Source organism: Enhydra lutris, unplaced genomic scaffold, assembly GCF_002288905.1.
Source record: "Enhydra lutris kenyoni isolate GAN:26980312 unplaced genomic scaffold, ASM228890v2 scaffoldscaffold8, whole genome shotgun sequence".
NCBI classification, from domain to species: Eukaryota; Metazoa; Chordata; class Mammalia; order Carnivora; family Mustelidae; genus Enhydra; species Enhydra lutris.
This window is the reverse complement of record NW_019154092.1, coordinates 5,234,483-5,261,859: the sequence shown is the minus strand read 5'-3', so window position 1 is coordinate 5,261,859 and position 27,377 is coordinate 5,234,483. Positions and strand designations below refer to the sequence as shown.

The following is a 27,377-nucleotide window of genomic DNA, read 5'->3' as shown; positions in this document are numbered from 1 at the left end:
ACCAAAAAACATGTTTACTCATGCTCACAACAGCATTATCCATAATTCCCAATAACTGAATACCCAAATCTAAGATCCAAAAAAATCAAACATCCATGGATAAATTATGGTATATTCATTCATGCAAGGGAATATGGTACTCAACTGTGAATGAACAAACTACAACTATTTGCAACAATAGGGACCAATCTCACAAAGTTCAGAGTAGAAAGTTAGACACTAGGTAACATACTACTACTTGATTCTATACACCTACATTCAAATATAGACAAAACTTACGGTGTCAGAAGTCATGACCAGTGGTGACGCTTGAGGTGGTTGGTGACTGAAAGGGTTCACAGACAGTTCTGCTGGGATACTAATCACATTCTATTCCTTGATCTGTATTCTAGTTACATGAATGTGTTCCCATTGTGAAAATTCATCATTTACGTACTTTTCTATGAGTTACATCTTAATTAAAATTTGTTGTTAAAAGAAGACAAAAGAGGGGTGCCTGGGTGGCTCAGTGGGTTAGGTGTCTAACTCTTAATTTTGCCTCAGGTCATGATCTCAGGGTCATGAGACAGAGCCCCCCATTGGGCTCCGTGCTGGGTATGGAGCCGGCTTAGATTCTCCCTCTCCCTCTGTCCCTCCTTCCACCTCTCTCTCCTTCTATAAATTAATTAATTAGGTGCATACCAATTTAAGGTTATAATATCTTCATGGTGATTTTACCCTTTGTCAATGTGGCTAGAGTTGACATGTATATGGTTACACCAGCTTTCCTTTTTTTCAACTGAATAAATTAAGCCACTTTTTGACTGAATTCTGAGTGAATTTAACAGTGGCAGATCTGCACTAAAGTACATATTAAAGAGTTCTTCAGGCAAGAGGAAAATGATCCTAGAAGAAAGTAATGCAGGAGGAAACACAGAACATAGTAAGGGCAAACATGTGGGAAAATCTACATGAATACTAAATTGTACAAAAATATTGTCTTATATGTAAAATCTATGATAAACTAAAATACACATCAACAATCATAAAACAACAGAAGGAGATATATGAAGTTAGAATGTTCTAAGATCTTCGCACTGTCTGGAAAGTACTACAGTAAGTAATTTATATATACTTTAATAAAAATTCAACAATACATGTTGTAAAGTAACAACTAACAGAATAGTAAGGGAACATACAATAAGCAAACTAATGAAAGGAGAAAATTTTAGCAATTCAAAAAATTCTTAACCAAAAAGAAAGTTAGGGAGAGAAAATGAATACAGACCTGGTGGGACAAATAGAAAGCAGGTAGGAAGATGGTATACTTTAAAACCCGAGTAATTATATTAAATATAAACAGAATAAGGAATCTAATTTAAAATTAAGGATCATTGGGCACCTGGGTGGCTCAGTGGGTTGAGCCTCTGCCTTCGGCTCAGGTCATGATCTCACAGTCCTGGGATCAAGCCCCGCATCGGGCTCTCTGCTCAGCAGGGAGCCTGCTCCCCCAACCTCTCCCCACCTACTTGTGATGTCTCTCTCTCTCTGTGTCAAATAAATAAATAAAATCTTTTAAAAAAATGAAAATTAAGGATCATTATATTACATAAACAACAAATCCTAAATATATTCTGCTTGTAAAAGACACACCTTGAATATAAGAATACTAAAAACTTGAAAGTAATATTATGGGAAGGAATACACCATGCAAAGATTAATCAAACAAAGCTGGTGTTTAAAAAAAAGAACGCTGGTGTAACCATATACATGTCGACTATAGCCACATTGATAAAAGGGTAAAACCACCACAAAAATATCATAACCTTAATTGGGTATGCACCTGATAATACAGCCTTCATATATAAGTAAAAATGGACAGAATAATGCACAAATCAAAGAAATCACAAAGCAAATCAAAAAGATATTTGAATTCAATGATAATAAAAATGCGATATATCAAAACTTCTACTCATTAAAACATACCATTAACATGAAAAGGAAAGCTACAGAGTTGGAGATGATGTCTATAATATATATAACTGGCAAATGGCTTGTATTCAGAGTATGTAAAAATCATAACATATAAGAAAAGACAAAAATATATATGTAAATTAATTAGAGGTTACCAGGGCTTGGGGGAAGTTGAGAATGCGCAGTTACTGTTTAATGGGTAGAGTTTCTGTTTGTGTGATGAAAAATTTTAGAAACAGAAATACTGGTGATGGTTGTACAACACTATGAATGCAATTAATGCCTTTAATTAAATGGTTAAAATGGTAAAATTTATGTTTTATATGTTTTATAAGAAAAAAATACTAATGAGCATTGTTGAAGGGGAGCAAGGTGGGGGGATGGGGTGGCTGGGTGATGGACATTGGGAAGGGTATGTGTTGTGGTGAGCTCTGTGTGTTGTGTAAGACTGATGACCTATAGGGGTGCCTGGGTGGCTCAGTGGGTTAAAGCCTCTGCCTTGGGCTCAGGTCATGAACCCAGGGTCCTGGGATCAAGCCCCGCCTTGGGCTCAGGTCATGAACCCAGGGTCCTGGGATCAAGTCCTGCATCAGGCTCTCTGCTTAGCAGGGAGCCTGCTTCCTTCTCTCTGCCTGCCTCTCTGCCTACTTGTGATCTCTGTCTGTCAAAAAAAAAAAAAAAAAAATCTTTAAAAAAAAAAAGACTGATGAGCTGTAAACCTGTACCTGTACCCCTGAAACAGACCTGTAACCCTAAATCAAATAATACATTATATGTTAATAATAAAAAAAAGAGAGAAAGAAAATAGTAGACAAATAGTCAAAAGACCTGAACAGGAATTTCACAGAAGAGATATCATCATGGCCAATAAACATATGAAAAGGCACTCAACATGATCAGCCATCAGATAAATGCAACTCAAAACCATTATGAGATATGTACCATTACATCCCTTCCAAAAATAGGTAAACTTTAATGACATCGCCAAATAGTACGGTGGATGTGCTACAACAGACACATTGCTAATAAGACCTGAAAAACCACTTTGGAAAACTACTTGGCAATACCTTCTAAAACTTAAGAGACGTGTAACAATCCAGCAATTTTACTAGATATATACCTACCAGAAGTGCATATGTATATTCAAGAGAGTTTATAGTGGTGTTATTTAAAATAATAGCTAAAACTCTAAACAGTTCATATGACCACCCACAGCAGGCTGGGTAAACCAATTCCGGTATTTTCATACAATTGAATACCATCAGCAATGAAAACAAACTAGAGCTACATGCAATAACAAGTAATTTATCTCACAAACACAATGTTGAACAAAAGAAGCTAGACACAAAAAACACATATTGTAAGATTATATACATAGTTTACCAGACAAGTAAGCCCAATCTGTGGTGATAAAAACAAAGACAACCATTATATATGTGGAAGACGTGTGGTCTACTTGTAATGCTCCTTTGTTCAAAGTCAGCTTGGTGTTTACATGGTTGTGTCACTAATGATTTGTGCACCTTTCTGTAGGCATGCTGAACTTCCAAAAAAAGGAAAAATTTGCGAAAAACTGGGAAACGACCAAAAAAATAAGTTTTGAGAGGGAAATGTCAAAAGAAATGATTTTTTTAGACATAAGAAAAGTGGCCAAAGACTGAATGAATACAAGATACCAAAAAAAAAAAGAAAAAAAATGTTTAAGAAATCCTAACCAACATTTCATTACCAGGCTATCATCACTAAAACAAAAAAAACCTACTGAACTCTCATGCAACTACATGAAATGTGCCTAAACAAAACAATACTGTTGAACTCTTACACAACTAGTTGAAATTTGCTTATAAATTGCTTAAAAATTTGATGGGACATCTTCTTAATATATTTTCTTTGTATGATAAGGGCAATACCAGCAGCAAAAGAGAACAGGGTGTCGTGGAATGTTTATCCTTCATACACCTAAACATCAATAGAATGCTGTGAGATATTGACCTGAGAAGGGCAAAGGCTGAACGAGATAAGCTCAATAAATTCAATGCATGAATAAACAGATCTGACCTTGTCTTGACCCTGTTATACTACCACTTAAAAATAACTTTTGTGTAGACAGAAGTTTGAATTAGGGAAAATATTACTAGCTTTCCCAATTAGTTTGCATTGCTTTATATAAATCAGTATTTTTCTGGTCCTTAAAGTATTCATGATCCCATGCAACAGTCTGAAATAGTTGGCCAAAAACAAGAACCATTTGCCCAATGATAATTTAGTTTTCATCTCTTTTGTTTGTTCGGTTAAGACCTTTTATGAACATATCACAAGAGTATATTTTATCCACATGCTATACTGCAGAGCAGTAATGAAAATGTATGCCTACAAAATGGGGAACTATTTCAAATGTGGCTGATCACCAACATTCTTCAGGGTTCTACTGCAGCTTTAGGGACACCTCTAGCCCAGAGTATCCACAAGGGCTTATAAGAGGAAGGCCAATGACCACAAGATTTGTCCAAACCAGTTCTCGACCATATACATACCTCAGTCAATCCACACTTGAGTCTAGGCCACATTTCACTGACCTCCCCTCAGCACTAGTATATCCAATTGATATTCCCAATATAGGCTGCTCTGGCTTTCATTCCCAGGTATGTCTCTCTTCTGATAAACAGTGTGTACAGACTGCTCTCTCTTTACCTCTCTATTCAACTTGGCTCTATGGTATTCATTACATAACTGTTGAAAGGATGAGCATGGTAGGCAGGCCAATAAAAGTGAGATACCAGAAAGAGATACTTCATAAATCTAACAAAAATCTAAACCTCAAAAAAAATTAAAAAATTAAAAAATTAAAACTAAACCTCGTAATATTTCAATTCTTCTTGCATATGAAAAACAACCCCAGTATCAACAAGCATAACCAGTGCTGAGCTCCTTAGAGTTATGTCTGATTGTAGGACTGTGACAAAAAAATACACATCGTAAGCCTTAAAGCATCTTGTAGTGCCAGAAAGTGAAGACGTGCTCAAAAACACAAAAGGATGGCTGGATATCAAAGGCACACAGGAGAGCGCTTGGGTGGCTCAGTCAGTTAAGCAGTTACGTGGCTGCCTTCAGCTCAGGTCATGATTCCAGCCCACTTCTCCCTCTCCCTCTGCTGCTCCCCCTACTTGTACTCTTTCGATCTTTCTCCCAAATAAATAAATAAAATCTTAAAAAAATGCAAAAAAGTGGGGGGGCACAGGAGCTAACCTAAAGGGAGCTCCCACTGGCCACAGTTGGAACAATCTGAGCAAAAAAATAACATGGTGATGAATAACAAAGTCTAAAATATACATGATCCCAGAATGATAGAAATAAATAAGTAAACGGGGGCGGCGGGGGGGGGGGCCAAATCTTCCTTACGGAAGAATTCCAAATAATATTAAGCAATAATATTAAATTATATTAAAATTAATTCATATAAGATTAAGTAATAATAACAATATTAATTCATCTCTCCTAGAGGAGGCCACGTTCTCCAATGCAGGCTGGACTTAATGACTCCTTTCCAAAGAAGAGAATATAGAAAAAGGTAAAAACAGTAACTCTTTAGCAAAGAAACCTGGCAAACAAAGATGCATATCACCAGTAGTGCCGTGTGGATATAATGGGTCCCAATCCTATGTGATGAGAGGAGCCTTCCCCTCAGTGGTAATTCCTTGCCCAAACACATAACCCCAGTCTAGTCAAGAAAACATCAGGCAAACCTAAATGGAAGGACAGTCTACAAAACCCCTGACCAGTACTCCTCAAGATTGTCAAGTTAGGGGAAACAAGGAAAGTGTAAGAAATCATAACAGACCAGAAGAGACATGAGAACTAAATGCAATATGGTATTCTGGATGGATTTGTGAAACAGGAAAAGGACGTTCATAGAAATATGAAGTCCAAAGTTAACTAGTCCAGGGTTAATAGTTCCCAACGAAGTCTGAAGTTAATAGTAATGTGCCAATGCCGGCTTCTTAGTTTTGACAATCACACCACACTAGTATAAGATGTTAACATTAGGAGAACTGGGTGAGGAATTTCCTGTGCTATCTTTGCAACTTTTCTGTAAATCTAAAATTATCTCAAAATAAAAAGTTACTCCAAAAAAACCCACTATACTTGGTAATAGGCAATATTTTCCTCATAATTTTAAACAAATATCTGGAAGAGAACAGTTTCTCTTTTTTCTACTTAGCCAACAGGAAGCAATTGAAAAACATAATATGGCTCTGATGACAATATTATGAAAGTGGGAAGGGAACTGTTGCCCTTTTATAGAATTTATGATGAAGGAAAGTGATTTTGACAATACAAATAAAACAGGCAGAGTGTGACTCGTCATCTCTTACCAACATATAGTCCCTGGTAGACCAATGATTGTTTTCTTTTAAAGCTGAGTCAAAAGTCTTGGTGAAGCTAACAGCTTCCCAACAAAGTCCCAATTACTTACATACCCATATCTGTATATGACCAAACTCCCCTGTTTTCCTTTGCATAGGGCAGAAAAACAGATACAAACCACAAAGAATTATTTCAAAAATTTTCCCAGAAATGTCTGTGGCTACTCCCACGCAACCCAACATAACTAGAAGTACACTGGAGGGTAAAATGGAGTCAAAAGTGACAGCAATCTTACCAATTATGGCTAAAATACCTTAATTTTGCAAATGACCATCTGCACGTATTGTGTGCAGGGGCCTAGAAGCAGCCTATGTAAATGAGTGGGATCAGAGCTGAAGCTGCATTAGCTTCATGGTAGACTTACGGCTGTGTTTATGTTTTATTTCTCTTTTTCCATGACTAGAACTTTTTATCTTTACATTACAGAAACTTGAACATTGCTTGCACACGGTAGGAACTCAGTGCATTTAAAAAAACATATTGTATTTACTTATTTGAGAGAGAGAGAGAGGAAGAGGGCATGAACTGGGGTAAGGGGGAAGAGGGAGAAGAAGATCCCTACTGAGCAGGGAGTCCAACGTAGGGCTTGAACCCAGGACCCTGAGATCATGACCTGAGCCAAAGGCAGACATTCAACAGACTGAGCCACCCAGGCATCCCTGCATGTTTTTACATTTTAATTAGCCCGACATATTGGGCGATATTGTACAAATGGAATAATTCTTACATATTACTACACCTGATAAGACATTTCACCAACCCCTAATACCATCATTCACCCCCAAACTCTACCCTGGACACATAATACATAAATCTCAAATATTCCTTTCATTTAATGATCAGGATGTTAACACTCAAGAATTATACCAAGAATGAACAAGAATTCGTGTTTTAAAACATGTTTTCACTAATTTCAACCTTCTCCACAAGTATTTGGTCTCTCTTTAAAATCAAATAGGATATTTTTTCAAGACCATTTCTCCCACCAAATTAGCATGAAACTTACTGAGAAGCTTGACTGATCATGTCCTCTTTTCAAATCCCAAACAACACCCAAATGTTCCCTATACCAAGAGATGCCTTTATTAGTATGCACGCAAGCTTTCATTGTTCCTCCCAGGAAAACCTATAACCAATCCAAGATTATTTTAAATCAAGATGCGGTCACAATTTTTTAAATGTTCTTTATACATCTAACATTAAAGATACATCAAAGATTTTGAAATCAAAATCTGAAATAAGTTATTTTTGCCAGATGAGTATTATGGCCTAAGAGGCTGCTGAGAGCATACCGTGGTTCCAAGCAGGAATACTACTGTTGTTAATAATTCTCTGTGGCATCCCAGGAAAAAAAAGTTCTAATCTTGAGAAGGTCTGGAATATAACCCAAATTCCATCAATGACTACTTCCTAAATAATGTGTATAATAACATGCCTTCCAAATGCCAGTGAGGCACAGTGGCGACAAAGAGCAAGCAGGCTGTGTATATGCAGAGCCTGAGTGTCTTTAACTTGTTAATTAAAGGTGTGAAAGCAAAAACCTCATCAACCTGCATATAAGAAACTTTTATAAAACTGTCAGACTTATTATAAGTACATAAACATTAGGGAAAATAAAAATGTTAAGTTAGACGCCTAAGACAAATCATAAGCCCTCTTGATTCTAAGCAATGTTTCCTTCTGTCATCACAGAAATGCTTCATAAAACATGCTGCTTAAGATGCTATATCATAATGTAATCATTTTTGCTCTTAAGCTATCCTCTGAAGAACTAATTTCTCCTTTTGATCTCCTTCAATCCTTGATCACACTGCTTTTGTGGCCGTGTTAGTATATGGCACTTGATTATAATCAAGTATAATGCTAAATAAAATGACTTGTTCTTCACTGTCTTCCCATTTTGGTCTCATCTCCCTGCCTTCCACATCTTTCATCATCTTCCTATTTCTCTTACAGGTATGCCTAATTTAATTCAAACTGAATATGAACATTCTGGATCAACACTGTAAAACGGATTTAACAAGAACTGTTAAAGGTAAACACTGTTAAAAGTAAACAAGAACTAAAATCAATTACTACTACGCTCAACCCCCAAACAAGTCAAGAAAGCATGTGAGGGGTTATTTCTTTCTATGGGACTGAGTGGAGCGATACCACTTGTTCTTTCAACTCAGCAGCAGAGGGAAAAGTGGCCAACTCCAGAACTCACTCACTCGAGGATTATAGCCAGGATCCAATTCTCCACACTGAACACAACCCTGTGTACCACCCATCATCTGCTAGACCCATGGTTCCCAACAGGGGAGGACTTTGCTCCCCCAGGGGAAATTTGGCCATGTCCAGGGACTTTGTTGACTTTCATGACTTGGGGGAGGGGATGGGTAGTTACTGGCATCCAATGGGTAGAGACCAGGGATGCTGCTGAACATCCTATACAGGCCCAGGGCAGCCCCACACTGAATTATTTAGCCAAAATAAGAATGAGAGACCCTGACCCAAAATATGTGTTCCCAATTTTGAATAAAAATGTAGAACAGCAGGACCAGAGGCACAACAGTGGTGCAAAAGGACACAGAATTAGGGGAGAAAGCAAACTAGAACTTAGCCAGTATCTGCTACATAACAAGCCTTGCTTTAGTCACTTCACATGCATCATCTCACTTAAGTGGTCTCACGTGAAAAAGTGATCTATTCTCATTTTACAGATGAGGAGGCTGGACTCACAGTGATTGTATATGCAGAGCTTAAGTGTCTTTAACTCAGTAATTAAGGGAGTTTAAGGAACTTATTCAAGGTCACTCAGCTAGGAAGGGGAGGAACATAAGGACCCAAATTCACACCAAATCTGTTTCTAAGTCTAGAGGTTAAAAGACCTGGATTTGATTCAAAGTCATCAATATGAATATAAGCAAGTCCCTTAAATCCCCTAAGCCTCCATCTGGAAATAACTCAACAGATAAACTGTGTGAAAATATAAATGCTGTTGAACGCTGACTACATACAATCCTATGAAACATCCTACAGTGAAAAAGTACTTCTTAGAATTGAGGTATCAAGATTAATATTTTTTCCTTAAAAATAGAATGTATACATGTGCACAGAACTAAATTATTCAGCATTTTTAAGAATCAAGATGAAGTGTTCAGAAAACACTTCTGTGCCTTTTGTAACCATGCAACTGCTCTTAAATCCTAAGAGGAAATAAACTAACATAAGCAATATTTTAGTAAGAACTTCCTAAAGATTTGTAATCGATCAAGCCTAAGGTGCTCAAGACTGTATCAACAGCTTTGGTTGGGCTCTCTCTCAACAACTGGTAGCAGAGATCATGAGTCAAACTAAGGAAGAAGAGGATGGATTGCAGGGAAACTACTATTCTCTCCTAGAAGACAGAGTATTACATTTAGGTCAAGATAGTATTACTCATACTAATCATACAAAAAAAAATAATAATTCATTTCAACATGAGATTCTGATTTTTTTTTTTTTAACTACCGCCAGAATACATCTGTCTTGACAACTAAACTACTCGTAGGTCCATAAGCACAACTTTAACCACACTCTTCTGGGATTAAGTTCAGGAGAAAGAATGTAAACTCGTGTTTATTCCTTCCAGAAGTCAACACTACGAATGCCGCTTCTAAAAGAGGGTTACACACAACCATTTTCCCCCTTGAAATGCCAGATTCCAAGGCACTGCTTTGCCTCATTTTATAATAAGCGTATCTTTGCATATCATGTTAATACACCATAAGTAAATTATAATACCAAGTATTTCCCACTAACATTAAGTCCAACTTTAAAAATAAACACATCAAACTAAAAACTATAATAATAAAATAATTTCCAGAGAATTATGAATAGATTTAAATAAGTCAAAGTTCTAAAATGCGTTTACCACACACACACACACACACACACACACTTTAATGTTTATGGGAAGTGAAAGAATTGATAACTAAAATCTTGAATGCTTTTTATTTTAATCAATTTAGATAAGGATTTGGATTAAATGTCATTTTACTGACTAATGAATTACATCTTTCACCTTAAGCATTTTGACATTTCTATCAACTTTCTAAAAGTGAGGGCGGATTATTTCTCTATGTTTTTAGTATACTTGCCTCTCAAAAGACTGAAATATATAAAAACTGATAGGAGAAACCTATTATCAATCCCCTCATCATCATAACATCTCTGAGTAAGCGCTAGCTACATAATAATGTGTAGGTGATAATCTTGAAGAATTTACATTAGACAATAACCTAACTAAAACCCATTTTATGTTTATCTGACATCCTGTCAACTTTTGACTTGACAAGCCTGTTTTCTCATCGCAACAAATTTTAACACACAGGTAAATGGTAGTTATTTTTAACTTCCAAGAGCCAGAAATCATTATTTCGTCTCCTCCTGTTTCTCCCAAAATAGCAACATTCTCTTCGGGGCTTTTTATATTTCCAAACTGAAGGAATTTGTTACCAAATTAAAAAAAAAACAAAACAAAAACTATTAGCTGACTACTCATTCCGAAAGGTGTAATTTTCCTGACAGCAGAATTAACTATCCTTGACGAGATCTCACGTGAACCTTTCATAGCACCTACCACATCCCAAGTAAACAGCCTGGCATGTAAGTATGTATACATAGCTTATCATGAAAAGGACCCAACCCACTGCATTTCCCAAACAAGACGGGGGCAGCCGTCCTATGACAGTCTGTGCAATTACTCTGTGCAATTACCAGCACCTTGGGCAGGTCCGCGGCCCTACTGGGGGGCGCAGGCCCGCCCGGACGCCCTCTTCACAACCCCTCTTTGTGCCGCTGCCCGTCCCCCCACCCCCCGGTTCTGACCTACGTGGAGCCCCCGCTAGACCACAGGGCCAGCACCACCATCGTCCCCGCCGCCCGCCGGCCCCAGGCCCTGCTCCTCTCGGCTCTCCCTGGGGAGGTGGGCGTTCGCCGGGCAGAAGGGCAGGGCCCAGGCATTGCGAGGGAAAAGGGGGGCCGCGGTGGGGGTCCTCCTGTCGGAGGTGGGGGTCGCACAGAAGAAGGGCAGGGCCCAGGAAGACGAGGGAGAAAAATGGGGCCGCAGGGGGTCCTCCCATGGGAGGTGGGGGTCGCGGGGCGGAAGGGCCTGGCCCGGGGCTTCCAGGGAAAAGGGGCCGCGGAGAGGGGTCTCGGTGGAGTCGCAGGTCGGCGGCCTCACCCGTGGCGGGGGGCGGCTCTCCCGCGTCGTCGGACGCCAGGGTGACGGTGCCGTCCCTCCAGACGCGGATCTGCGCGGCTGAGCGCACGCGGCGACGGGGCTGGCGGCGGCCGGCGTCCGCGGCGCGCAGGGAGCCGCAGCACTGGTAGCACACGGCCCACGCCTGCTCCTCGTTGATGGGCTGGTTGTAGAGCCGCAGGATCTCCTCCAGGCTCAGCGCGTCCGGCGGGCCGCCAGCCGCCCCGGAGTCCGGAGGCCCCTCGCCGCCCGCCGGCTCCGCCCGGGGCTCCCCGCCGCCCGCCGGGCCCGCCGGCTGAGCCATCCCGCGGGTCGGCGCTGCGCTCGGCCGCCGCGCCGTGTGCCGGCGTCTCTTCAGCTCCGGAGCATCGTCTCGGCTCGCCGCCGCCTCCTCATCCCCGGAACCGCCCCGCCCAACCTGGCCGCGCGCGCCGCCGTGGGGGACCAAGCGGGGGACTGGGCGAGGGCCCGGCTGCCGTGGGCGAGCGAAGAGCGGCGAGGACGCCGCGGCCGTCCTGACCAGGCCGCCGCTGCCGCCGGCCCGTAGCGACGCGATGGCGTCCGCCGGCCCCGCCCCGCGCCTCGCAGCGCGCTCAGGGCCGGGGCTGCGGAGCCGCCCCGCCAGGGGTCCGCACGGCAGGCAGCTCGGGTGTGCGCTCCGTCGCCAAGCTGACCGCGCGGACCGCAGCGATCCCCCGCGGAGCTGGGAGTCCACTGGTGCTGGATCCCCCAGGAACTGACTCGCTGGGAGGCTAATTAGGAGTTCGAACCCAGCCTGTAGCAAATTCCTAATAAAGGTCTCTGAAACCGCTCCGGCTCCGGGTTCCCCCGCCGCCGCGCCTGCTCCCGCCCACCCCCGGGCGGTCGGCTGGGCGTGGGTCCTGCGCCTCTTTCAAGCCTCCACAAGGTTTCTCCTGACCAGCCGACTTCGCACTGCGCCCGGCCTCGCTCCTTTATCATCCCCCGGATCCTCCTCTGCTCTTTTTGGGGTAGTTGTGGCCAACGATATGCCGTATAATTTACTTAGATGTACTGTTTGTTGAATAGGTCCTCCCATTTTCATTGTAAGCTCCCTGAGGACAGGGACCTTTATGGGTTTTGCTCGCTGACTTCTCCCAAGCGCTTAGATGAAGGCCTGGGATATAACCATGTTGTAAATATTTGTAGACATTAGTTTCAGCGTCCTTCCGGATTCATTTTGTAACGTTTGCACAACTCCTCCCTAAGGATGTCTCCAGTGATCACACTCATCATAGTCCAGTGAGCCCAGTATGTTCAGACGATGTGGAATTAGTATCAGAGTGGCAACATTGAACTGAGGGGAACAAGCCGTAGAAGAAAAGAAATACTGCACTCCCCAGAACCTCGCTGACTTCATTAAGTTATGCAATATAACATCATTCTTAGATAAAATAATCACTCATTGGTAAACGAATTTAATTGGTAACTTTCCATTCTGAGGCTAGTGCTAAGAACCAGAGAGAGTTTAAAGTATCAACCGAGTAAGAAATTTACAGTAACTACCAATTAAACTTTTAAGGCAGCTTTGTGTGTAATATTAGATCCCACGCTCTTAACAATTGCATCTTGCACTAAAAATTACAAGGGTCTATTATCAATGCTTAAGATATCACAGTACATACAGCAGTAGTAGGGAGAAGAGAGAAAAGCAAAAGGTATTTTAAAAGAGTAAGGAATTGAAAGGGGGAGAAAAAAGCTTCTTCCTAATCACCTTATTATAATTTCACTACAAGAGATACAAAAAAACCCTTAAGCTATATTATAGGTTCATAATCCCATTGTAAAAATGCACTGTGTGTGCCAAACCTTGAGAAGAAAAGCCTAATTCCTTATATGATACAGATCGGATGGATAGATATGGATATATAGATACATAAAATCTTTTGATTGAAAAACTGGGAAAACATATCCAAATTTTGCTACCTTAAAAGTTTAGATTCTGTGTGAATTCTGAAAATACAGAGGGCTTTAAAACGGTTTGAACAATGAACAGCTAAATGGTCTACTCTTGTGGACAACACTACCATCTCGTGGCCTTATGGGATATTGCTGTTCCATTGCACTTGGACAACTACAACAAAAATCACTTACGTATTTGTCCTTATCTTTACTCCCTCCACAAAACACAAGTCAAATGAATTAATCAACTAATGAATCCATGAGCCAGTCCCTTGCTACTCCTGGTACAGGGCAATAAATAAATCGTAACTGAAGGGAAGAAGGAAAGATGTGGACATGAAGAAAAAGAAAAATCCAAATTTTACCTGAAATGTTATCGTTAAAAGATGTATTCTTTAAAACAAATTCACAACAGAAAGAGTTTTTCCTTTCTTTTTAAAAAAGATTTTATTTATTTATTTGAGAGAGAGAGCATGAGAGGGGGGAGGGTCAGAGGGAGAAGTAGACGCCCTACTGAGCAGGAGCGGGATTTGATCCTGAGACTCCAGGATCTTGACCTGAGCTGAAAGCAGTCACCTAACCAACTGAGCCACCTAGGTGCCAAGATTCTTTCCTTTCTTAAGTGATAATTTTTAAACATACATTTTGGGAAGAAAAACAATATGGCATTGAATCACAGGAAGGTTATATAAAATAGGGCTTTTTCCCCCCAGATACAAACTCATGACTGATATACTGTGTTTAAAGTAAATTTCTTGCTTTTGAGAGCTTATATGGAATTAAGTTGAGGCAAGATGACAAGCAGAATGTTAATATATGCAGAAAACGTAAAAGATAAATCTTAAAAATCCTAGCTATATTTTATTATAAATCTATTTATTATATAACCTGAATACCTGATTCATTTTTGTACAAAGATAGTATAATTTTTATATGATTTTTCAGAACTCTTTGAAATTTTGATAATGCCCCATGTCCATCATCATAAGACTCTGAGAAACTGACTCTTGACAAGACTATCAGAGGTCCATGTATACCCAGGACTCAATCAGGACTGTGGAATAACTTGGAATAACCTTCCCATTTTCTCATTTTCAGTTTAAGTTCAAAGTTTCTAATACCTTGGGACAGTATATTTTGTCCCAATTTCTGTCACTGATTTTATTTTTTTTTTATTCTTGGCTTCACCACTTTTAAAAAATTGCTCTATATATTTAAAAGGAACAAGTCAAATCAACATGTAAATATCTTTTTCAAAGTGCTATAAGATCTGTGAAAAATAGTGGCACATGTTACTCTGAATATGATTTTAATTTTCATTGATTTTGTTGCTGCATTTATTAAAAATGGAATCCTTGAAATTTTTTATATTTACTTATCATTTTTGCAGAATAAATGTACTTCATGCTTCATACTCTGGACGTGCTGGCTGAGCTGCTCTGAGTCTTTAGGGAGCACAATCTGCCTGTGCAGCCCAAGCTTAATCCAGTCACTCCCAGACAATTTCTCCTAAGAGGCACATTCACCTAGAAAAGTGCACCAAAAAGGAAAAAATAGAACAGCATATTTTTTTCAGTGGCATAACCTAAATTTTCATTGCCCACAATTATAATACTTTGTAATTTTAAAGTGATAATTTTACATTTTCAAAGTGCTTTCTTCAGTTATACAACTCAAGGTCAGATATTACTATTCCTATCTTACAAATGACAAAATATAGAACTAGTAAATGAACGAGGTAGGACTGAAATCCAGGACTCCTGAACAGCTCAGCTCTTTCTGCTACTTACATCTCTCCACATTTGCACAGAGCAAGAAAAAAGTCCTCACACTTCATTCCTCACTCCAGCAAGCAAGAGCAGTAAATAAAAAGCAGATGCTTTAAATTTGTACATACCACCACAATCAACCAAACTTTTGGTATTTTAAATACCTTGAATGAATGATGCAATGCCCCATCTCCCTCCATTGGTCTTTGTGAGTTCACTGGCATTGAGTTTCACCGTAGCGGTGATCTCCCCATAGTAATTATCTTCAAAGTGATCTATAATAACTCCATCCCCATCAAAGAATTCCAAATTATCACTCCCCTAAGGAGGCTAATTCCATCAACAACCCTAAATGTAGTTTGAAACTCATCTCTTGTAATTTTCATAATCAAACTAAATATTAGCCCAAAATCTTTAAAATTAGTCATGGAAATTAGCATATGACCTCATACATAGAATCAGAAGTACATAGACCAGATAAGAACACAACAAAATTGGATTCCTTTGATCTGTAAACTTGTAAAAGAATTAAGTTTTGTATCCAATGGCAGAGATATTGAGAAACATTTAGAAGATACTCATGAATGCCTTTTTCTAAGTGGTACCCCAAACCAGTGTTTTCCACAACATATTCATTCATTCATATTTAAAATTTACCTATCCTACCTTGATGAGATCAAGTTACATACCCACTGATAAAAACTGAGGAAAAGTAGAGGAACAAGGCAAAATATCTAACAGTAGCATATCAGTATGTTCATGAAGGATTCTGGAAAATACTAGGTCAAACAATAGTCATGTTTCACTTTATTAATGTGATTCTCCTTTGAAATAATTATTTTTAAACCAACAAGGAGAGATGGTCTTCTGATTCTGAATATAAGTGGAATTGTTAGCCTCAATTAGTAAAAAAAAAAAAAAAAAAAAAAAAAAAGATTCGATTTGGAAAAGACCTAGATCTAAATTTGAGTCCATCCACTATTTTACACTTAATAAAAATTTTGAGTCTGCAGAGGTTAAATAACTTACCCCAAACTACTGACATTTGCCAAAAGTACTTCAAATATACTTCCTTTAACATAAGCTTTCCAGATCCTGTTTTTTAGCCATATTACCTACTTCTTATCAAATTTCAAGTTAGGATAAGCAGTAGCTTATTTCTTAATTCTAATGGAAAATAGAAAACAGTACAAGGCATGAAAATATCTTTATTTGATAGCAAAATTTTGATGTTTGACAATAGTTGCTTGAAAATGTAGAATTCTCAATAAGACTTTTAAGAAACCAGAATTTTAGGTTGTATAAGTTAAAGAGAATGCATTTTCAGACTGAAGTAATACTTTGTTGATGAGACAAATCTAAAATATTTTTCAAACCTCCATAATTAAATTTTGCTTTGCTTTATACAAAAAAGATGGCCCTTTTCTTATTGTTCAAAAGATTTTTTTTTTTTTTTTAACCTAATGTGCCAGTAGAAGTCTGGAGCTTCTCTGGCTCTACTATTTTACTGATTCTGTAAAAGGCTCATTTCTCTTCCAAGGTCAATACGTAACTAACACAAAATATGGCTTACTTTAATTCAATTAAATAAGCAATGAAATAAAGCCTTGCTTTGGTACTTTTTGTGGAAGGGTATATAGGTTGGGCTGTACTTATATTTTAGTAGTGCTTTGCCCTCAGGTTTTTCCCTTGAAATATTTTTTTAACCTGAATTCCTGTGTCCTTTTGATATTTTCTCGATAGTCATTAATGGAGTACAGTATCTTTCTTTCTCTTATTTGCTATGCATGTTCATTTCTCTTGGGAACAGCAAGCATAATCCTTGCTCCTATTTTCTACCTCATAATCATTGCTAAGAGATGTTAGAAAAAAATCATTGACATTAAAATTCACAAAGATGTAACTCCTAGATCTCAACCTAAAGCTATGACATTTTAAACACACCTCCTAAGCAATTCTTTTAAGGGTATAAAATTATTCACTGGGCAACTGGGTGGCTCAGTGGGTTAAGCGTCTGCCTTTAGCTTAGGTTGTAATCCCAGGGGATCCCAGTCTTGAATCAGGCTCTCTGCTCGGCGGGGAGCTTATTTCTCCCTTCTCCCTCTGCTGTTCTCCCTGTGCTCTTCTCTCTCTTTTTCTATCTATCTCAAATAAATAAATAAAATTTTTTAAAGATTTTTAAAAAAATTTTTTAAATTTTTTAAATTTTAAAAAAATTTCTGTCTGTCAAATAAATAAAATCTTTAAAAGATTTTATTTATTTGACAGACAGAGAAAGCAGGGGTTGGGGAATGGCAGGCAGAGAGGGAGAGGGAGAGCTGAGCAGAGAGCCTGACATGGGGCTCGATTCCAGGACCTTGAGATCATGACCCTAGCCGAAGGGAGACGCTCAACCAACTGAGCCACCCAGGCACCCCTAATAAAAAGTCTTCTAAAAAAATTATTCCCTTGCAAATTTGGTAATTATCATCCTCAACTGCAATATTGTCCTAATGTCATTGACATTTTCAGTTTTAACTGAATTATATAGCATTCATTATTTTTCTCTGTAGCAGAAGCAATTTTTAAATTTTATTGATTTTGTAGGATTTTAAATATTGGGCCAACTTTCCTCAGCTAAAGCAGAGGACTAAAGCAACATCAAGATAAGTTAGGCCAGGGGCACCTGGGTGGCTCAGTGGGTTAAAGCCTCTGCCTTCGGCTCAGGTCATGATCCCAGGGTCATGGGATTGAGCCCTCCACTCAGCGGGGAACTTTCTTCCCCCTCCCTCTGTCTCTGCCGCCTCTCTGCCTACTTGTGACCTCTGTCAAGTAAATAAATAAAACATTTAAAAAAAAATAAGTTAGGCCAACTGTTTATGATGTTTACTTGGTCAAACACATAAAATAGAAGACATTCATTTATATAACATTCCTACAAGCATATCTAGAGATATTTTTTTTTTTTTAGGATTTTATTTATTTATTTGACAGATGGAGATCACAGAGAAGCAGGCAGAGAGAAGGAAGCAGGCTCCCTGCTGAGCAGAGAGCCCGATGCGGGGCTCGATCCCAGGATCCTGGGATCATGACCTGAGCCAAAAGCAGAGGCTTTAACCCACTGAGCCACCCAGGCGCCCCCATATCTAGAGATACTTGAAATTCTCATCCAGTTAGGTTTAGACCTCCACTTACTTCTCTCCCACTCAGGAAAACTTGCCATTATGCAAGAGAGTGAATATGACATAGTTTTTTAAAAACCCAATAGCATAGTGTTAATACCTTAAATTTGTCTTATTGTGAAGTAAATTAATGCATTAATATTTAAAATTCTTTCAAAGCACCTGAAATAACTAAGCAGCCCGCTGCATGCAGTCTTAGTTAGCAAGTCAGGTAGAATTACAACAATATCCTGCCATTAACTTTTACCTATGCAGTTCACAACACAAAAAGTAGCATTTTTCAGTGATTGAGTACCAAATGATTAGAATCTCTATTACATGTATTTTAGAAGAAAAACATACCATGTAAAGACATATTTCAAAAAGACTTAAGCTTATTTTGAAAATGTCTTTGAAAAAGAACCTAATATTGCCATGGAATTTTACAAGGAGGTAACTTTTTTTTTTTAAAGATTTTATTTATTTATTTGACAGAGAGAGAGATCACAAGTAGGCAGAGAGCCAGGCAGAGAGAGAGGAGGAAACAGGCTCCATGCAGGGCTCGATCCCAGGACCCTGAGATCATGACCTGAGCCGAAGGCAGAGGCTTAACCCACTGAGCCATCCAGGCGCCCCAAGAGGTAACTTTTGAATTAACTTTTTCTATGATATTTAAAACAAACTGTACTTGTAATACAAGTTATTAATGACTTTTACAATCAGGTATGTTAAAAACTGAAGATTCCAATTTAACATCTTTGAACTATTCTAAAAACATTAGTTGTAGTGATGTATTGTCAGACAAAAAGTAATCAAGTTTCGTTTGAAACATTATAACTTTAGCTTAAAAAATTAAAATTCCATATCACTGGAATCAAGCTAGTATAAATCTCAAGCTGATTCTTGTAAGTTTTTTTTTTTTAAAGATTTTATTTATTTATTTGAGAGAGAGTGAGTGAGAGAGAACATGATGGGGGAGAAGGTCAGAGGGAAAAGCGGACACCCTGCAGAGCTGGGAGCCCAATGTGGGATTCAATCCCAGGACTCTGGGATCATGACGTAAGCCAAAGGCAGTGGTTTAACCAACTGAGCCACCCAGGCACCCTGATTCTTGTTAAGATGTATATGAGAAACCCGAGAGCAACCATCAAAAAATAAATAAACTTAAAAATATAGTGACAAAATTATTAAAGACATTTAAATGATACATTAGAAAATATTTACTTAATGCAAATGAAAGTGGTAAAGGGGAAATAGAGAAAAAAGAGTAAGAAACACAAAACAAAAAGTTAAATGGTAAACATAAACCCAGGTATATAAATAAAATGTGAATGGATATAACAACACAGACAAAAGGCAGAGACTGTCAAACTGAGGGGGAAAGAGACATTCTTTGTATTGAAAGATAAGAAATGATTAAAAGTTAAAGGATGGAAGCAGATATAATCATGCAGATGGCAACCACAAGAAAACTATACTAACATCAGAAAAAGCAGACTTTACAACAAAAATATTATTAGACATAAAGAGGACTTTTTATGATAAAAGGATATATACATATAACAATTACAAACATAAAACAGAGCACCGAAATACATGAAAAAAAAAAAAACTGATAGGAAGGGAGAAATAATTCAACTTTACTTTTTTTTTTAACTTTTTATGAGGACTTTACTACTCTACTTTCATTAACAATTGAACAATTAGAATAGAACCATTAATGGATTGATAAAATATTTGAACACTATAAACCATTAGACCCAGCATACAACTACAGAACATTCCACCCAAAAACAGAATATACTTTTCTCTGAAGTGCACATGTGAACATTCTCCAGGACAAACTATGTTAATTCCTAATACAAACATCAATAAATAAATCAATAGCAGGGGAAAAAATTGGGTAATTCACAAACACCTGGAATTTAACACACTAACACACTCCTAAATAGCTAATGGGTCAAAGAAGAAATCAAAAGGGACATCAGAAAATACTAGGAGATGGATGAAAATGAAGAAAAACATACCAAAATCTATAGGATGCATCCAAAGGAGTGCTTAGAGGAAAATTTATAGCAGTAAGTGACTATATTAAGGAAGAAGAAAGATCCAAAATCAGTAAGTTAACCTTCCACCTTAAGATACTGGAAAAAGAAGTACAGCTAAACCTAAAGCAAGAAGGACAGAAATAATAAAGAACAGGATAGAAATGAATGAAAAAGGAATAGAAAAACAACAAAGAAAAATCAATGAAACCAAACCCTAGTTCTTTGGAAAGATCAACAAATTGGAGGGAAAAAAGAGAGAGAGAAAGAGAGAAGTCTCCCATTACTAGAATCAGAAATGAAAGAGGAGTTATTACTACTGACTTTATGAAGAAATACTATGAACAACTGTACAGCAAAATTAGATAACTTGGATGAAATGGATAAATTCCTAGAAAGACACAAAATATCAAAACCGCCTCTAGAAGAAATAGACAATCTGGATAGACCTATACTAAGTGAAAAACTGAACTAGTAATTAAAAAACTACCCATAAAGTAAAGCCCAGGCACAGAAGATGGTCTCTGAATTCTACCAAAGTGAAAACTTAATCAACTTGGGGCAAATGCGTGGCTCCATTGGTTAAGTATCCAACTCTTGATTTTGGCTCAGGTATTGATCTCAGGGTTGTGAAATCAAGCCCCGCACTGGACTCCATACTGGGTGTGGAACATGCTTAAGATTCTTTATCTCCCTCACTCCCTGCCCCCCCCCACTCATGTGAACTCACTCTCTCTCCCTTCTTCCCTCTCTCAGAAAAAAGAAGAAAAAAAAAAGAATCAACTTTTCACCAACTCCCAAAAAAACAGCAGCAAGGAACACTTTCCAATTCATTTTGAGACCAGCATTACCCTGATACCAAATCAAAGACATCACAAGAAAAGTAAACTACAAACCAGTATCTCTTATGAATACAGATAGAAAAATCCTCAACAAAATACTAGCAAACTGAATACAGCAGCCTATAAAAAGAATTACACGCCATGACCAAATACAATTAATCCCAAAAATTCAAGATTGGTTTAACACTTGAAAATCTATTTATATAATACATTATATCAAAAAATCATGATTATCTCAATAGATGCAAAAAGAGCATTTGACAAAAATCCAGCACCCTTTCGTGATAAAAATAAAAACAACTAGTAGCTAGACAGGAACTTCCTCAACCTGATAAAGGGCATCTATGAGAAAACTAGTTAACATCAGACTTAATGGTGAAAGAATGATTTCTCTCCAACAGCATGAACAAGACAAGGATATTTGCTCTTACCACTTCCCTTTAACATTGTCCTGGAGGTATTAGCCAGGGCAATTAGGCAGATAAATGAATGAATGATGACTGAATGAATGAATGAGAGATATCTAGATAGGAAATGAAGAAGTAAAAGTACTTCTATTTGCAGGTGTCATGATTGTGCCTTAAGAAAATCCTAAGGAATCCACTAAAAAAACTATTAGAACAATTAAATGAGGTCAGCAAGGTTGCATGATACAAGATCAACATACAAAAATCAATTATATGTCTATACATTTGCAATAAACAATCCAAAAATGAAACTAAGTAAAACAACTCCATTTATAATAGCATCAAAAAGCTAAAATAGGAATAAATTAATAGAAGTACAAAACTTACACTCTGAAAACTACAAAATGTTGAGGAAAAAATAAAGATTTAAAATAAATGGAAAAATAACCATATCCATGAAGCAAATGATGTAATGTCTGCATCTTAACAATGCTAAGAGGACAATACTCCACAATTTCAAGACAATCCTTAGAATCCTGGTGTTTTATAGAAATCAGCAGGCTGATTCTAAAATTCATATGGAATTGCAAAAGACCCAGAATAGCCAAAACAATTTTGAAAAAGAACACAGATGTAGGACTGTCACACTTCCCAATTTCAAAATGTACAGAAAAGCAATGATAGATAATGAAAATGTGTGGTACGGGAACAAAAAACCAGACTGGCACAATAGGAATACAGAGTCATGACTCTATTCCTACATTTACAATCAACTGACAAGGCTGTCAAGATCATTCAATGGGGATAGAATAGTCTTCAACAAAGGGTGATTAAACACCTGAATAAGTTGGCCCCTTACTGACAACATATACAAAACTTCACTGAAAAAGGATCAAAGGCCTAAGAGCTAACACTATAATACTCTTAGAAGAAAACATAGTGATAAATCTTCATGACCTTAGATTTGGCAAGGGATTCTTAAACATGACAACAAAACCAACAGCAACAACAAAACAGATACATTGGCCATTGTCAAAATTAAAAACTTTAGTATTTTAAAAAAAAACCAACTTTAGTACTTCGGGGATACAATCATGAAAATGAAAACAACCCACAGAATGGGAAAAAATATCTACAAATCATGTCTGATGGACTTGTATTTAAAATATATAAAGGACTCTTACAATTCATAATAAAAAGACAACCCAATTTAAAAACGGTGATCCAAATAGACATTTCTTCAAGGAAGATATACAAATGGCTAATAAGCACATGAAAGAACGCTCAATGTCATGAGCCATTAGGGAAAGGCAAATAAAAACCACAAAGAGATACCACTTCATACCCAACAGGATGACTAGAATCAGAAGAAAGTCAGATAATAACAAGGTGTTGGCAAGATCATGGAGAAATCAGAAAACTCATCCACTGCTAGTAGGATTAGAAAGTGGTGCACCTGCTTTGGAAATCTATTTGGCATTTCACTAAAATGTTGGTTATCATATGACCTAGCAATTCCTCTTCTAGATAAACATCCAAGAGAAATGAAGACACATGCCCACATAAAACCACACAAATAATATAGCAGCATTATCTATAATAGTAAAAAAGTGAACACAACCAAATGTCTATTGATTGTCAAAAGGGTAAATAAATAACATACCCATGTAATGGAGTATTATTTACCCATAAAAAGGAATGACATGATACATGGAAGAACATGGATAAATCTAAGACATTATGCTAAGTGAAAGAAGCCTGTCACAGAAGATCATATGTGATTCCATTCATATGAAAATCCAGAATAGGGAAATCTATATAGAAAGTAGATTAGTGGTTGCTTAGGGCTAGGGAGAAAGGAGGGTAGAGAACAGGGAGATGGGAAAGTAATAGCTAAAGGGTAAAGGGTTTCTTTTTGAGGTGATGAAATGTTCTAATACTGATTGAAAATGGTTGTATATATCTCTAAATATAATATGAACCACTTAACTGTACACTTTAAAACAGTTAATTATTATATATGTGATGAATCACTAAATTCTATTACTAAAACCAATATTACATTATGTTAACTAACTTGAATCTAAATTAAAACTTGGAAGAAAAGAAATGGTTAATTGAATGGTAGGCAAATTATGTCAATAAAGCTCAATTGGTGATAAAATGTTTGTGTTCAAATCAAATAGATTTTCTAACTTCTGACAATCCTCTTCCAGTTTTATACTACCATTCCTCCTATTCCCTTACTGTACATTGTGTACAAGGAAACGATTTTGTAAAAATTCAGTAACAACTGGCCAGGTATAATCAACTTGTAAATGGACTTCAGAATTAATTCTCTCAAAATACAGACAATATGACTGAAATATTTTCTAGATGCATGTTAATAGGCACTATCCCTCTACCTCGGTTTACTGAATCTCTTTTGAGTATACAAATAGTTGAATTCTATACCACAATGAATCTCAAGCAGCTCATTGTCCCTCAAGGGCCTCAGCTTCTCTAGGCCATCCTCCCTAGAAGGTAATTCTGGCCTCATGTCAGGGACTTGATGTCCCAAATATTACTGTAATTTTTGACAGGTTATGTGATGAGTACCATAAAAGGTGCCTTCCATATCCCTATGTCTTGGGTAGAACAAATAAAATGAAAAATTTCCATACTATATTGGATTGTTACTTGGTCATACCTAATAATGCCATGCCCACAGAGAGAAAAACTCACATTGTGCAGACACAGCAAAAAGAAGTAAAAAGTCAGAATTTGATTCTAGAACAGGTCTGCTATTAGAGATATGTATCTTTAGACAGGGAACTTCATGTCTCTGGATTTTCATTACTATATAAATTACGTGGACCAGAAGACCTAAGACTTTCAAGCCCCAAATCCTATAATTTCAGACCATGACATATTAAAATGCATAAAGACAGTTAAAACTCTAGTTTTAGACAGTTAAAACTCTATTGGCAGTTAAAAGAGACTGCCACTAATAATTACAGAAAAATTACAAAAACAAAACAAAACAAAACCAGTTACCTTCAAAAACACTAGTGAACAACTGTTTTGGAGTATTAGTACAAGTCTAAATTCAGTAGACTCAGAGAAAGAATCTTTCATAAGAATGTATGTGAACTGGGGTGCCTGGGTGGCTCAGTCATTCATTTCAGTTCAGGTCATGAACTCAGAGTCCCAAGATCAAGCCCCACATTAGGCTCTGTGCTCAGAAGACGGTCTGCTTGAGGATTATCTGTCTCCCTTTCCCTTTGCCCCTCCCCACTGCTTGCTCGCTCTCTAAAACAAATAAACCTTTAAAAAATAGAGAATATATGTGAACTAATGACCAGCTAATACACTCTAATTCCCTTCTAATATCCATGTCTACTTCAACACTGGTATCATGTAGTTAACTCACAAACCAAATACAAATCAAATGGAATTACAATGATATGCCAACCACATCTCAGAAGAAAATTTAAACATTTAATACCCACATTTACATGCATTAATGATTATAACTCAACTTGTGCTTTAAATATAGCATATGCTATAAACAATTTAGGTTTTCAAAATGAGATGGCTTCTATTGTATGTTTAGCTATTTTGTTTTTAATATTTTGTATATGCTTTGGCTAATGTTAAATTATTTCTGAACTACCAACAGCTAGAAACCAATGCTGCCTTTTCATTGGTTTAAAAGTTAAGGGCATGTTAAAAATCAGATCATCTAATTCCTGTACTTATCTTCTTAAGTAGAAAGGACAAAACTGTTATCTAAGAGTCAAAACAAAAAAACAAAAAAACAAAAAAAAAAACCACCTGTAAAAATGCCAACTGTAGTCTAACCTAAAATATGTTCTTATTTAGTACAGCATGAAATCAAAAGTATGAATGGGATAGTTTAAGCAATCAATGATTTATAACTAATGCCTTCTGATGGTCAGTTACATGGCACAGAATACTACTTTAACAGCAATAAGTCTTTTTAGATATAAAGCCTACTTTTCATTTGGTTCAAATCATATCTTTGTTAAGAAGTAGAAAAGTGGGTTTCAAATATGTGTACTTTCCAGAATGGCCAAATTATAGATGTATTTTTGCAGATCATATAAAAAAATGTATACCTCAATAATAGAAAAAAATGTAAAGGTATCTGGAGTGTTCACTTAGTTTGAACTAAATTTAATACTTTATTCAATAGGCTCATGCTTGAGTAATAAAATTTCTAGGTTTCTGATATTCTTCTACTAAATAAATATACCTATATATTATACACACACATATATATGTATAGAGGACTGTATTAGTGTACATATTGTCAAAAAGAACACATTAAAGACATTATATAAAAAATTTTACATTTTTAATACGAAAATAACTTTTATGACAAATAGACAAGGTAAATTTAATTTTTAAAAAGAAAAACTACTGGTAGAGAATTCTAGTGATAAATGCACTGAAAGAATCTTTTGGAATAAACCACCTTTATAGGAAATTATTCACGTCAGACTCTATTAAAGTGCATAAAAAGGAAATTTATTTTAGAACTCATACCAAAGACGCATTATGAATACATGTGTAACTCTGGTACAACAAGTCAGGAAGATATTACCCAGCCTCAGTGATAACATAACCTTGATCTTAACATAGTCTGCCTTTTAATATGTGCCCCATAAATAGTTAATTCTAAAAGTTGAACATTACAAGCAATTTTCCCTATTGATAGCTTTATGAATAATTCCGGTAACAGAGGGAAAAAGTCTTAGTTCTTATTTTGCTAATTCTCTTAAGTCAGGTCAGTCTCACAAGAAACATCTGATTACTATCTTCAGTGAAAATTAGGAAGGATATTTTCAGATTTTTTTAAACAAGTTAAATCATAAATATTTATCATATATAAAAATAAGCAAAAGGTAAATTTTAGGGTATCTCTAGGTTTACTTTTTTAAAAAAGCATTAAATCATTTTATTTGCAATGAAGAGATGAAAAGGAGTAACCTGTACAGCCAACTGGTATCCTGGTTTTTTTTTGGTTATTTTTTTTAACTAGGTTCCACGCCCAGCATGGACCCCAGTGTGGGCTGAACTCACAACCCTGAGATCAAGACCTGAGTTGAGATCAAGAGTGGGACACTTAACCAACTGAGTCACCTAGGCACCCACACAGTTGCTTTCTTAAGACCAATGGATGAACCAACTGAATCAAGATCTGTGCAGAGATGCTGAATGGATAGTTAAATCAACTGTCATGCAGCTCCTTAAAAAAAATGCTACAGTTTTTTTAATGGTCACTATTGCTCACTTTTAAAACCAACTTTTAAAACTTGCTCAATTTTAAAGCAAATATCAGCATGGAGTCCCTCACATATGCTCATTTTTCACTGGCCTCACATAATGATTCTCCAATTTAGAGTAGTCACATATACACTGATGGTTTTAGCACAATGGAAAACAAAAAGGAAGAAAGAAAAACAAATGTGGTTTCAAGACAGAAAAACAAATGTGGTTTTATAAGATGATATCCATGAAAAGGATAGTAATGACTACAAAAAATCATCAACAGACTGCCAATAATAATCACGGAAACCAGTTTATCAGTGTCACAACAAAAGGGTATGATGAATTTTTTCTAAAATACTCATTTTTGAGGCA

General features: G+C 37.2%; 1 protein-coding gene across 2 annotated transcripts in view; it reads right to left on the bottom strand.

Moving 5' to 3' along the window:
- The window catches only part of LOC111142469 (spire type actin nucleation factor 1), a 179,976-nt gene extending 168,067 nt beyond the window's left edge, over positions 1-11,909 (bottom strand). For both annotated transcript variants that reach the window (XM_022495643.1, XM_022495644.1), the window contains exon 1: positions 11,588-11,909. In XM_022495643.1, the coding sequence (XP_022351351.1) occupies positions 11,588-11,909 (322 nt within the window). The remainder of the gene's footprint in view (positions 1-11,587) is intronic.
- Positions 11,910-27,377: the final 15,468 nt, after the last annotated feature.